Source organism: Coccinella septempunctata, chromosome 3 (genome assembly GCF_907165205.1).
Source record: "Coccinella septempunctata chromosome 3, icCocSept1.1, whole genome shotgun sequence".
Classification (NCBI taxonomy): Eukaryota; Metazoa; Arthropoda; class Insecta; order Coleoptera; family Coccinellidae; genus Coccinella; species Coccinella septempunctata.
In genome coordinates, this window is record NC_058191.1 from 33,940,159 (window position 1) to 33,953,079 (window position 12,921).

Sequence of the window (12,921 nt, forward strand, 5' to 3'; positions counted from 1 at the left end):
GTGCTTTACTCTCCTGAATTCGTTAATTTTTTCCTGTAATTCAAACGCTCTGGTCACGGCAAACTCAACAGGAATTAATTGTTGAACTAACCGAAAAGACGCTACACAATCTTATAAGTTTGTCCCTTCACTCATAAATGGTAAGAAACAAAGAAATCTGCAAGGGGGATAATTGTCCCAAATTACAGGACTGTCCCAAGTCACCCGAATCTACCGGTACAGAAACTGTGCAGTCACTGTATATCAAAAATTGCATTTTTAGAATGCAGTATTATCACAGAAACTGTGCAGTTTCGAATTTTTTTCATCACGGAACCATTAAGGTCAATTGGATCGATATTTTGAAATTGTTTTTGAATATAGAGGGTTTCTCACTATCTCAGGAAAGTAGTAGCAACCAAATACATGTTTTTTCCTTCTATCAAGAATTCCTCACTCACATAAAGGAATCAAAATATCAATTCAATATTGAAAAGCTTATAAGAGTATTTGAGAGCGATTTTCTCAACTTAACTTTTTGCTTTTACCCACGCCATGAAAAAATTAAATCATTAGTGTAGAGCTAGGAACGAGCGTTCATTTACGAGCATAGTAATTTTTAACGTTTTTATCGAGAAAAATTTGTTCAATGCTTCGCTTTCAGTTGAGTGAATGGTCATTGATTTTCTTCCTTCCTATTTTGGCCACTTCCTTTTGATTCTGGTATAATAAAACTTTCCGTTATGAGAAAGTGATCGAGGCCAAGTTCAGGATAAATTATTATATCGATTTATAAATGGTCAGTGACATCTGCTATGCATTGATATTAGATGGTTTCACTTTCTTTCAGATTATGTGATTTCACTATTAAGCTGTGCTATATTATATTACGACTACAAATTTATCCGTAGTAATTGAAAGTAAGTATCGTAATCTGTACGTGATATTATGCAGATTGAGATCAATGAAGTAATCTTTATGGATCGATAAGTTATCTCTACCTCAACCCTAAGTTTTAGTTTCAGTCTTGAAATATTGACTTTCAATCTGATTATTTCAGAAAACATATGAGTTGATTCGAGTCCTCTGATACTCATTGGTAGGAGTTATAATTAGTTTGTTTAATTAAATAATGTCTCAATCCACCAGAGTCGCACATTTTTACGTTGAGCAGCTCTTACTTCGGACTTCAGGTTTGAGAGTCATGGATACCCAAACAATTAGTTGTGTCATGAAAAAGAAAAACTTCAACATTTCAGAAATAATAACGAAGAACACCTGTTGACTTGTGGTGGATGCACATAACTTCGGAATGCAGTGAGTGAGAACCAGAGAAAAAGGTGTGAAATGAAGTTGTCCTGAAAATTGATTAAGGATAAATTAATCATAGGATATATGGGGGACATCCAGGTGCTTCTATATAACCTATATTTCATGGGTCTATCGTTCTTTATAAACAAGATTCAGGGTAATTCATTAATTTCCCCTATGTCTTCAACAAGTCATAACTTATGAACCACCCTATACGATGAAAAGTAGAATTGATGGATCACGCGGTATAATTCATGAAAAATTTCACCGAAAATATAGATAATGTTGTTGAACAATATACGGCGCATGCACCATTCTCATCTGCTTTTAGATCTTAATATTAGCTTCTTATAGATCTGCTGCTCCAGATTTCCCCAAAAAAGTAATCTAATGGCGTTAAACATGGAGATTTATTTGGGTGGGATTTCATTTTCCGTGGGCTTTCATTAGCCCACACATGGTATATGTTTCCATGTATGTATAAAGGAAGTGTGATGGGGTTGTGGTTGTGGCTAAGGGGTTGTAGAAAACACTCAATTTTTTTGCCAGAAAATGAGAGTAATTAAAAATCAATTGACGGGTTTCCTTGTTTTCATTTTGAGTTATTGGTTGAAGAAATATTAATTTATTCCGGAGTTATGCCCAACCCTCTGTTGAAAGGATAATAATTAGTATATATAGCAGTATGTAAAGTAGTATATTAGTAAAGCAAGAAATGAATGAGATAATGCAAGAAGTTGAGGAAATTGAAGAAATCACCTCATCATAATGAATTGATGCGTGAATTTACTCGAAACTTCAACTTCATAAATTTCAAAATTTGCTTGCGTCGAAGTTTTTGTTGATATTGGGTCAAAGATTTTTTAATAAATGAGAAAAAAAGGTTCCTAGAATGCAAACAATAAGGTCTCTTCTGTATACCAAAGTTCCAGAGTTCAGATTAGGATTAATACCACATGTCTTCCAACAGAATTTCCATGATCAATAACAAAATAATAATAAAATAACTCTATTTGGTGTGTCATTATATTACAAAATGATTTAGATTCTTTGGTATCTTTGCTTCAGGAAATCTGCCATCTTCTCACCTATCAAGAAAGCAGGGGAATTCGTATGCCCAGATGTTGTCGAAGGTATTATTCCACAGTCTCCCACCCTCAATTTCTGAATACCGTGAACCCTCAGATCGGAATCAACCACAGAAGTTCTTGTATCATTACCCATCCTGGTAGTACCAGCAGTATGGTATAAAGTTGTTGTGAAATATCGTATGGCACAATACCAATAGTCCTTGCTATCATAAGTATATTCATCGCAGTTCTGGAATTCTTTGACAGTAAGAGAAGCGTTTAGTTTCTTGAAAGCATCAGTCTCCAGCATATCCTGAGCATGCCTTATAGCTCTATATATCGTATCAATATCTTCATCTCCAGGGTCCGACAAATAGTTTATGTTTATATTTGGAAAGTCCAGAGGATTCGATGATTTGAGTGTTATTTCCCCCAACGATTTGGGATGTAAAAGGACCAACATTAACTTAAAATCAGTGGAAGGATCCCTTTTCTTGATAATTGAGTTTGCGATGTCCGGCTTATAATTGAAGACTTTTGTTTCTAATTCCGAAGTACTTGGAGGTGGAACGAAGATGAACTCAATGTCAGGCACAGTTGATTCTCGATCCAGGGTATTAACGAATTTAATCGCTTGCGTATTCAAACACCAGGTGAGAATTCCTCTGCCGTTTAAGAAGTCTCGAATCTGCTCTTTCAAAGGAGGCTTTCTGAAAGTGAAGTTAGTTCTGACGTTGAATCCGACGAACACTGGATGATCTTGCATATGTTTACCAACTGGTAAATCTTGAACAACTGGGATTCCCAACTCATCCAGGTGTTCCTTCGGGCCAATACCAGATAACATGAGCAACTGTGGAGTATTGACAGCCCCAGCAGACAAAACTACTTCTTGATTAACTAGGACTTTGAACAGTTTCCCATTTTTCAGAAACAAGACTCCATAAGCTGTTTTATCCTTGTTTATAAGAACCCTGGTGACAAGAGCATTGGTGACTATTTTAACATTTGGTTGGTTGCGAACGGGATCTACAAAGTTTCTTCCACCACTTGCTCTTTTACCGTTGTTTGTGTTCATCTGCAATTCCGAATATCCAATCTGATGTTCACCATTATAATCGACTTCTTGATATCCCATTTCTCTGCCAGCTTCGAAGAAATAATCATTGAGTGGATGTTTTGGCTTATGGTTGCTGACATTCAGAAGGCCATTTCTGGAATGGAAGTCCATGTCACCTTCTTCGATATCGAAATGCTCGGATTTTTTGAAATATGGTAGAAGGCTCTCGTAAGACCATCCAGGATTGCTGTGGATCATCCAGTTGTTGTAATCGGCTCTGTTTCCCCTTATATACATAAGAGCGTTTATGCTACTGGAACCGCCAACAACCCTTCCTCTTGGGTAGCTGCATTGGTTGTTGTTCATACCTGTGGAAGACGAGCATGAACGAAACATGAAACCTGGCTTATTTATGAGAGATTAAACTGGTTATGTTTGAATCCGTTAACGTTTGTATGAAACAAACAACGATCATAAATGAATACATATACATACACCTATAGATGAATATAAGTGCTAAAAGGGGTGGCTGCAAGCAGATTTCGAAAAATCTAAAAATGTGATTTACTCTTTAATTATATGATTGAAACTTTCAACTTACCCAAGCATGACTTATTTTGAGATGTGGTGTTGTAACCCCAATTCATATCGGTAAATTGGGAATAGAATGCCATGGTTGGCATATCACTGAAATCATTTTCTTCTCCACCTGCTTCCAGCAATAGAATCCTCCATCTGCGTATCTTTGAGAGCCTGTTGAAAATGACAGATCCGCTACTTCCTCCACCAACTATGATGAAGTCGAATCGTCCATAATCTGTGAAAGTCGTAAATGAATCCTATTTCTAGAAAAATATGCTGTTATCGATGTAAAAATAGGCAATTTTCAGTGTTCAGTCCCATTCTAGCAAGTAGGTAGGTACTTGACCCATTCGCTAGAGACGTTATGAAAATAATTTTTTTCTCTTCCTGTTAGTTTTTACCCATTTAGGTACTTTCACACCTTTTGAGAGAATAACCCTTATAAGCATCAGATAATCTCCCTATGACTTGAGTCGATTAAAAAACTGTTATAAATGCATTGTTGCAAGATGAAATATTTCTTGAGGTCAAAAGAAACACTTTTTTCCTATACCACTTTTTCCGATTCGGCCCTGATAAAAAGATATAGCCTTTTTAAGTTTTTAAAATGGTTAAGGAAAAAAGTGTCAGAGACTCACCCTGCATAAACAAAGATTTTCCGAAAATAGTTCAAATGAAATTTTGGTATATTGTTTCACAGGATATTTTTACTTTTTATAATCTGAGAATACATTCACAATTTCTCTGATTGAAAAGACCTTCAAAATAATGTGTCATTAAACTCATATTTATATTAAAAGTAACTCCATTAGTGGATATTCAGCACTGGAATTCTCGAATTATTCAATTTTATGATACGCAGTTTGCGATAAGGAAAATTTTGTTAAAGGACGACCTACTTTCGACTTTCAGGTAAGTATATGGGTAATATAAGAATACGTCTTCTACTCATCTACTGCGATATACTTCACTCCAATCATATAGGCACAAAAATTGCTATAAGAATATTTTGCATTAATTCTAAATATTTTCCTAGATGTTGCTAAGATGTTACTACTAAGATCTACGTAGATTAACCCCCGTCACCCTAAATCTCTTATTCTATAAGGACGTATCATGCGTACCAAATATAAAATTCTCGTTCCTTGTCCTGAAAAAGATATGAACATTAACTAACTCGAAAATTAAGGAATCTGATTAAACTTAATGAAATAATTCAGGCAGTTCCAAAATGGAATCATAAAAGGTATCTTGTCCGATTTCTCAACAAAATTTGTTATAAAACGACAAACTAATATCCTTGCTTGATTGGTACACTCTTTAATTATTTTAACCTCCTTTTTTTACTGACTTCTGTGTTTCTTCTGATAACCACGAAATAAAGAAATTAAAAATTATGGTGGGATTACATTTTCTGCGATCTTTCCAACAAGCTATGTTCCAATTTGAAGGTTGGATGTTGGATGGGGTTGTAGTTAAAGGGTTGAAGAAAAACACTCAATGTAATTGTCAGAAAATGGAGTTAATTAAAAATCAATTAGAGGATCTCAGCGTTTTCATTTAGAGTTACTGGTTGAAGAAATATTAATTTTATTCCAGACTTATTTCCATTTTTACTTCACTTACCTTCCGCTGTAGATTCTTCTGGTATATGGTCACCAAAATACCTCCTGTTGTCGGTCGGCAGTACAAAACTGGACGCCTCTTTGATCTTTCTCGTCAAAAACTGTTCGTAATACTCCGCGTTCTTCTCAGTAGGATAAGCTACGGACCCGTAACTGGAAAGGCAGACCACAGCCAGTAGCAGAACCAGAACCATCTTACGGCCGTATCAGTTTTCTCAAACCACTACAGCCTTTCAGCCCGCTACTGCTCCGAAACTGCAAATGAGTGTTTCCCCAAGGAGTGCACCGATGAGACTAAAAAAAATATTGATATCAGGTATTCAACTCGATGTTTGTTCGATTTTAATTATCCTAGTTGGCAATGTGAATTCCACGAATTTCGTCCTTTCTCAAGGAAACTGTTTATGCAATGGGTCGAGGCCTATAAATTTGTTAGCTACTATGTTATACAAAAGAGATGATTGGGAGGTGAGAACAGCTCAGATAAAAACCAACCTTGTATTCTGAATGATGAATATACATGAGTATGTAGGTCATATTCCTGCTTAATCTACTGTATCTACTGGATTTCAACTGTCCAATTCATTGTTTAGAACTTCAGATATCATACCTCTATCTCCTTGAAAAGAAGGTATTATTTTCGGTCTAGAAAACAGCATTTTGGGCACCAATTTACACCATGATTGGCTGAATCTTCTTGTCCATATTTGTGAGGTGCGGAAAATTTGAAACAATTCGTCAGTTTTCTATTTATGGAAGTTTTCATGCCGATCTCCTGTCATAAGGTTTCGAAAATATCATTTATTCTCTGCATACAGGGTGTGTCTTTGACTCGTACAAATATTTCAACAGTAGATTCTTGAGGTCAAAAACACTTTTTTCCTTTACCATTTTTTCCGATTAGGCCCTGATAAAAAGATATAGCCATTTTGAGTTTTCATAATGAGTTATGCCAGCCCTGGAGGTACAGAATGGCCTTCAGAATATCAAGCTAAATCTATGACACTACACATCAGCGGAAGTTTTAAAGAGAGTTGCATTCAGCCAAAGTACTCAATTTCCCGAATATCAGAGCTATTTTTTTTTTTTTTGAACATCAAATTACCTGAAAACGGCGCATTAGCGTAGCTTCGGGTGACTTGGGACGATTGTTGAATTCAACTTGTCATATTTTTAAAACGGTGTTCTATTTTTATCTGAGAAAGAGGTTCGAATATGCTTAATGAGCCAGACTATTGATTAGGATATATACCTTGCTTCAGAATCCGGATATAAATTTTGAAAAAAATAAAATATACTTGTCCCAAGTCACCCACCGAGTAGGGAGGCTTGGGACACAAGTTAAAATCTATTAATTTCTCAACTATCAAATGAAATAGGTTACTTGGGACTGTGTATAGTTTTGAAAGATAAGAATTTGTGATTATATAGTTGAAATTCGGTAAGGAAATTAAATGATAAACCCCTAGTACAGCGAAAGTAAATATATTGCAACTTAAATTTAAAGAACTAAACAAAACAAGGAAACTTTTCTTTGGTGATATCGTGCAAAAAATCGGAATATTTCCTGCTGCCAATGCTCCGCTTGTTTCTATTCGGCATTGTCCCATGTCACCCTATGAGATCCGTGTTGCCGTTTGATTTGTAAACAACCTTGTTTCATGACATATCTTATATCCCAATATCCCACGTATCCAGAAAAAAATTACACATGCACAAAATGAAACACATGTGCAGGACACTAGAAAGTATAAAGGCCATAAAAAAACGTGATTTTACTCTCCTGAATTCGTTAATTTTTCCTGTCAATTCAAACGCTCTGGTCACGGCAAACTCAACAGGAATTAATTGTTAAACTAAACGAAAAGACGCTACACAATCTTATAAGTTTTTCCCTTCACTCATAAAGGGTAAGAAACAAAGAAATCTGCAAGGGGGGTAAGGGTAATTGTCCCAAGTTATAGGACTGTTCCGGATCTACCGGTACAGAAACTGTGCAGTCATTGTATATCCAAACTACTGCATTTTTAAAATGCAGAATTATCAATACAGAAACTGTGCAGTTTCAGTTTCAGCAATTTCTGTGCTGCAATCAGCCGGCACTTGAAATGCAGTATCTGTACAGTTGCGGTATATTGTGTTTGTTGGGTCAGTGTTTATTTTTTGAACGACTGATTCGATCGAGGACAAAGAATTATATTGATTTTTGAAGATCTGTCGATTTTGGGATTGATCAGTATTACGCAGGCCAAGTTTTTTTTTCTGGTGTTATTTTTTTTTTAAGAAACTTTCGTGTTTTTTCTGATAACCACGAAATTAAAAAAATATATTCGGCTGGGATTTCATTTTCCTTGGGCTTTCCAATAAGCCCACACATGGTATATGTTTCCGTTTGTATAAAGGAAGTGTGATGGGGTTGTGGCTTACGGGTTGAAGAAAACACTCAATTTTTTTGCCAGAAAATGAGAGAATTAAAAAATCAATTGACGGGTTTCCTTGTTTTCATTTTGAGTTATTGGTTGAAGAAACATTAATTTATCCGGAGTTATGCCCAACCCTGTATTGAAAGGATAATAATTAGTATGTTCCGACTCCCGACAGTATGGAATCAATTAATATCATTGCATATCATGAGATTTGTGGAAATTGAAGAAATCACTACATCATAATGAATTGATGCGTGAATTTACTCGAAACTTCAACTTCATCAATTTCAAAATTTGTCAAAGTTTTTGTTGTTATTGGGTCAAAGATTTTTTAATGAATGAGAGGAAAAGGGTCCTAGAATGCAAACAGTGAGGTCTCTTCACATATACCAAAGTGAGGATTAATATCACATGATAAAAAAAATCATAAAATAACTCTATTTGGTGTGTTATTACATTACAAAAAAATTTAGATTTTCTGGTATCTTTGCTTCAGGAAATCTGCCATCTTCTCACCTATCAAGAAAGCAGGGGAATTCGTATGCCCAGATGTTGTCGAAGGTATTATTCCACAGTCTCCCACCCTCAATTTCTGAATTCCGTGAACCCTCAGATCAGGATCAACTACAGAAGTTCTTGTATCATTACCCATCTTGGTTGTACCAGAAGCGTGGTATAAAGTTGTTGTGAAATATCTTATGGTACAATACCAATAGTCCTTGCTATCATAAGTATATTCATCGCAGTTCTTGAATTCTTTGATAATAAGAGAAGCGTTTAGTTTCTTCAAAGCATCAGTCTTCAGCATATCCTGAGCATGCCTTATAGATCTATATATCGTATCAATATCTTCATCTCCAGGGTCCGACAAATAGTTTATGTTTATATTTGGAAAGTCCAGAGGATTCGATGATTTGAGTGTTATTTCCCCCAACGATTTTGGATGTAAAAGGACCAACATTAACTTGATATCAGTGGTAGGATCCCTTTTCTTGATGACTGAGTTTGCGATGCCCGGCTCAAAATTGAAGACTCTTATTTCTAATTCCGAAGTACTTGCTTGTGGAACGAATATGATCTCAATGTCAGGCACAGTTGATTGTCGATCCAGGGTGTTAATGAATTTAATCGCTTGCGTATTCAAACACCAGGTGAGAATTCCTCTGCCGTTTAAGAAGTCTCGAATCTGCTCTTTCAAAGGAGGCTTTTTGAAAGTGAAGTTAGTTCTGACGTTGAATCCGACGAACACTGGATGATCTTGCAAATGTTTGCCAACTGGTAAATCTTGAACAACTGGGATTCCCAACTCATCCAGGTGTTCCTTCGGGCCAATACCAGATAACATGAGCAACTGTGGAGTATTGACAGCTCCAGCAGACAAAATTATTTCTTGATTAACTAGGACTTTGAACAGTTTCCCATTTTTCAGAAATAAGACTCCATAAGCTGTTTTATCCTTGTTTATAAGAACCCTGGTGACTAGAGCATTGGTGACTATTTTAACATTTGGTTGGTTGCGAACGGGATCTATAAAGTTTCTTCCACCACTTGCTCTTTTTCCGTTGTTTGTGTTCATCTGCAATCCCGAATATCCAATCTGATGTTCACCATTATAATCGACTTCTTGATATCCCATTTCTCTGCTAGCTTCGAAGAAATAATCATTGAGTGGATGTTGTGGCTTATGGTTGCTGACATTCAGAAGTCCGTTTCTGGAATGAAAGTTCATGTCACCTTCTTCGATATCGAAATGTTCGGATTTTTTGAAATATGGTAGAAGGCTCTCATAAGACCATCCAGGATTGCTGTGGATCATCCAGTTGTCGTAATCGGCTCTGTTTCCCCTTATATACATAAGAGCGTTTATGCTACTGGAACCGCCAACAACTCTTCCTCTTGGGTAGCTACATTTGTTGTTGTTCATACCTGTAGAAGACGAGCATGAATGAAACATGAAACCTGGCTATTTATTGAAGCTAATATGGGTGGTTTGAAGATGATTTCGTTATTATTATAGAGAAATGTGATTTATGTACTTGTTACTTATAAGATTGAATCTTTCCACTTACCCAAGCATGACGTATTTTGAGATGTAGTGTTGTAACCCCAATTCATATCGGTATATTGGGAATGGAACGCCATGGACGGCACATCACTGAAATCATTTTCTTCTCCGCCTGCTTCCAGCAATAGAATCCTCCATCTGCGTTCCTTTGAGAGCCTGTTGAAAATGACAGATCCGCTACTTCCTCCACCAACTATGATGAAGTCGTATCGTCCACAATCTGTAAAACTCGGCAATGAATTTTAATTCTAGAAAAATATGCTATTACTGATGTAAATATAGGCATTTCCGCACTGACATTATCCAATTCAAGCAAGTAGGTACTTGACCAATTCGTTAGAGGAGTAATGAAACTCATTTTCTCTACTCTAGTTCGTTTTCAGCTACTTAGGTGCTTTTACACATTTTGAGAGAATACTCCTTATAAGCATCAGATAATTTCACATTGGTTGAAGAAATATTAATTTTATTCCAGACTCATGGCCATTTTTACTTCACTTACGTTTCGCTGTAGACTCTTCTGGTATATAGTCACCGAAATACCTCCTGTTGTCGGTCGGCAGTACGAAACTCGACGACTCTTTGAGCTTTCTCGTCAAAAACTGTTCGTAATACTCAGCGTACTTCTCAGTAGGATAAGCTACGGACGCATAACTGGAAAGGCAGACCACAGCCAGTAGCAGAACCAGAACCATCTTACGGCCGTATCAGTTTTCTCAAACCACTACACCCGCTACTGCTCCGGAACTGCAAATGAGTGTTTCCCCAATGAATGCACCCGTGAAGACTAAAAAAAATATTGATATCAGGTATTCAACTCGATGTTTGTCCGATTTTAATTATCCTAGTTGGCAAAGTAAATTCCACGAATTTCGTCCTTTCTCAAGTAAACTGTTAGCTTCTATGTTATACAAAAGAGATTTTTGGGAGGTGAGAACAGCAAAAACCAACCTTGTAGTCTGAATGATGAATATACATGAGTATGTAGGTCATATTTCTGCTTAATCTACTGTATCTACTGGATTTCAACTGTCTAATTCATTGCTTAGAAATTCAGATATCATACCTCTATCTCCTTGAAAAGAAGGTATTATTTTCGGTCTAGAAAACAGCATTTTGGGCTCCAATTTAGACCGTGATTGGCTGAATCATATTGTCGATATTTGTGAGGTGCGGAAAATTTGAAACAATTCGTCAGTTTTCTATTTATGGAAGTTTTCATTCACGATCTCGTACAAATATTTCAACAGTATATTTTTGAGGTTAAAAAAAAGAATAACAAGCTAAATCCATGACACTACACATCTGTGTAGGTCGCATTATACGAGAAAATATCTTATCTTAAGAATCTACTGTCAAAATATTTGTACGAGTCAAAGACTCACAATGTATAAAGCGGAAATCTCGTAATATTATTAGAAAGAGAGCAACTCAAGACATGTATAAATCTTTATATAGCTAATAAGAACCACCTGTTATATATTTTTCAACTCCATATTTGGGCCAGAATGTGTATAAAAAAATCAATTTTTCCATAATAATGAGCATAAGCTTTTCAGGTACTGTATATTTACTTCTTAGATATTTCATTTTGAAAGGGGCATTCGTAAGATTTTACTCACATAGCATACTGCTGGAAAATCAGTGGTTTTGACATTTTGAACTCCTCTTCAAATGTGTTGTCGTTTGGATAAACTATTACATATCTATAAACACCTAACTCATAGACATTATGATTTCTTTTGGAAATAATTAAAACTGAAATTTGAATAACATGATTCTCACTAATGGAGATGTTTAACTATAGGTGTTTCACTATGACATAAAAATCATCAGGTGGGTGAAGATCAACACTTTACCTTTCCCTACCTGAAGATGCCACTGTGATAGAGAAACACGTGACGTGTTTAAATATCTCATGTTAGTGAAAATCGTGTTGTTCAGCTTTTAATTTTATTATGGATTTTCATCAAGAATTGGCCACATCAATTCAATATTTGGATTAATTCGTTCTGTTTTAGGCCATTGTTTGAATTTTATGATAGCCCTTTTCACTCCGGTTCATGAATATGAAACAATACTTACCAGTTTTAATGATTGGTTCAACAAGATCGCAACGGTCTATAGATATGAGTTTGAGTGCAATTTAGCCGATTCGAAATGAAATTTTCGAATTGAATTGAATTTGGGTATAATTTGCTTCGGATCAAGCGAAAATAATCAATTGGTAATATAAGAAGTATATTGCCGTAAAAGAGAGCTTATGGTGTAAATGATACAATGGAAACAATAATGAGCATTCATTTCTACTCATGAAAGTAATAGCGTAAATAAAGGAAATGATCAGCGGATTGAATTATACGTGTTGATGTAAATTGAGTTTCAAACCCCTACGAGCACCATATCAAACAAACTAAGTACAAATTTCACGTATACGTTAGTCGTAGTGATAAGAATTGTTTTGGTAGTGAAGAATAAAACCATCATGTATTTGCAGAACTGTTGAAAAAATGATTCAAGAAATAGACTCGCAATGTTGTTCAACCTTCTTATTCAGAAGGTAAAACAAGCCAAGTAATGAAAAAAAACTAGTTACCACAGGTATGAATCTTCTTTTTTCATACCTCTCTAATATCTCCTAACATAACCTATCCATATGGGAATCTGAATGATCTGTGAGTTTCTTTATAGATTAATACGATTGAGTTGAATACTCAAATCTACTATCCCAATCTGACTTTATCAGCAACCACAGTGGTTAATTACAATATAGAAAAATCCATTCTTGTTCAAGCCAGTTCCA

The 12,921-nt window shown here is 35.7% G+C and overlaps 3 protein-coding genes across 4 annotated transcripts in view; 1 reads left to right on the forward strand and 2 right to left on the reverse strand.

Moving 5' to 3' along the window:
* The window catches only part of LOC123310098 (polypeptide N-acetylgalactosaminyltransferase 2), a 124,975-nt gene that overhangs the window by 76,132 nt on the left and 35,922 nt on the right, over nucleotides 1-12,921 (forward strand). The gene's annotated exons all lie outside the window — the stretch shown is intronic.
* On the reverse strand, nucleotides 2,284-12,288 carry LOC123310095 (glucose dehydrogenase [FAD, quinone]-like). Of its 2 annotated transcripts, none has more exons than XM_044893477.1 (5): nucleotides 12,204-12,288; nucleotides 10,866-10,905; nucleotides 5,629-5,882; nucleotides 4,022-4,237; nucleotides 2,284-3,788 (listed from the first exon to the last, which is right to left on the reverse strand). In XM_044893477.1, exons 3-5 carry the CDS (start codon nucleotides 5,819-5,821, stop codon nucleotides 2,332-2,334), a joined length of 1,866 nt encoding a protein of 621 aa, XP_044749412.1. In that variant the 5' UTR covers nucleotides 5,822-5,882; nucleotides 10,866-10,905; nucleotides 12,204-12,288; the 3' UTR covers nucleotides 2,284-2,331. The 2 variants fall into 2 exon arrangements, with proteins under 2 accessions (XP_044749412.1, XP_044749413.1); XM_044893478.1 differs by having other exon boundaries at nucleotides 5,629-5,865; nucleotides 10,849-10,905.
* Nucleotides 8,471-10,841, reverse strand: LOC123310096 (glucose dehydrogenase [FAD, quinone]-like). Its single transcript, XM_044893479.1, has 3 exons — nucleotides 10,621-10,841; nucleotides 10,123-10,338; nucleotides 8,471-9,979 (listed from the first exon to the last, which is right to left on the reverse strand). Exons 1-3 carry the CDS (start codon nucleotides 10,811-10,813, stop codon nucleotides 8,523-8,525), a joined length of 1,866 nt encoding a protein of 621 aa, XP_044749414.1. The 5' UTR covers nucleotides 10,814-10,841; the 3' UTR covers nucleotides 8,471-8,522.

Coding starts and splice junctions, on each gene's coding strand:
- LOC123310095 (XM_044893477.1), bottom strand. CDS start 5,821: ATGGTTCTGGTTCTGCTACTGGCTGTGGTCTGCCTTTCCAGTTACGGG. Junction 4,238..5,628: donor AGAAGAATCTACAGCGGAAG/GTAAGTGAAGTA, acceptor CGACTTTCACAG/ATTATGGACGATTCGACTTC. Junction 3,789..4,021: donor TCAAAATAAGTCATGCTTGG/GTAAGTTGAAAG, acceptor CGTCTTCCACAG/GTATGAACAACAACCAATGC.
- LOC123310096 (XM_044893479.1), bottom strand. CDS start 10,813: ATGGTTCTGGTTCTGCTACTGGCTGTGGTCTGCCTTTCCAGTTATGCG. Junction 10,339..10,620: donor AGAAGAGTCTACAGCGAAAC/GTAAGTGAAGTA, acceptor CGAGTTTTACAG/ATTGTGGACGATACGACTTC. Junction 9,980..10,122: donor TCAAAATACGTCATGCTTGG/GTAAGTGGAAAG, acceptor CGTCTTCTACAG/GTATGAACAACAACAAATGT.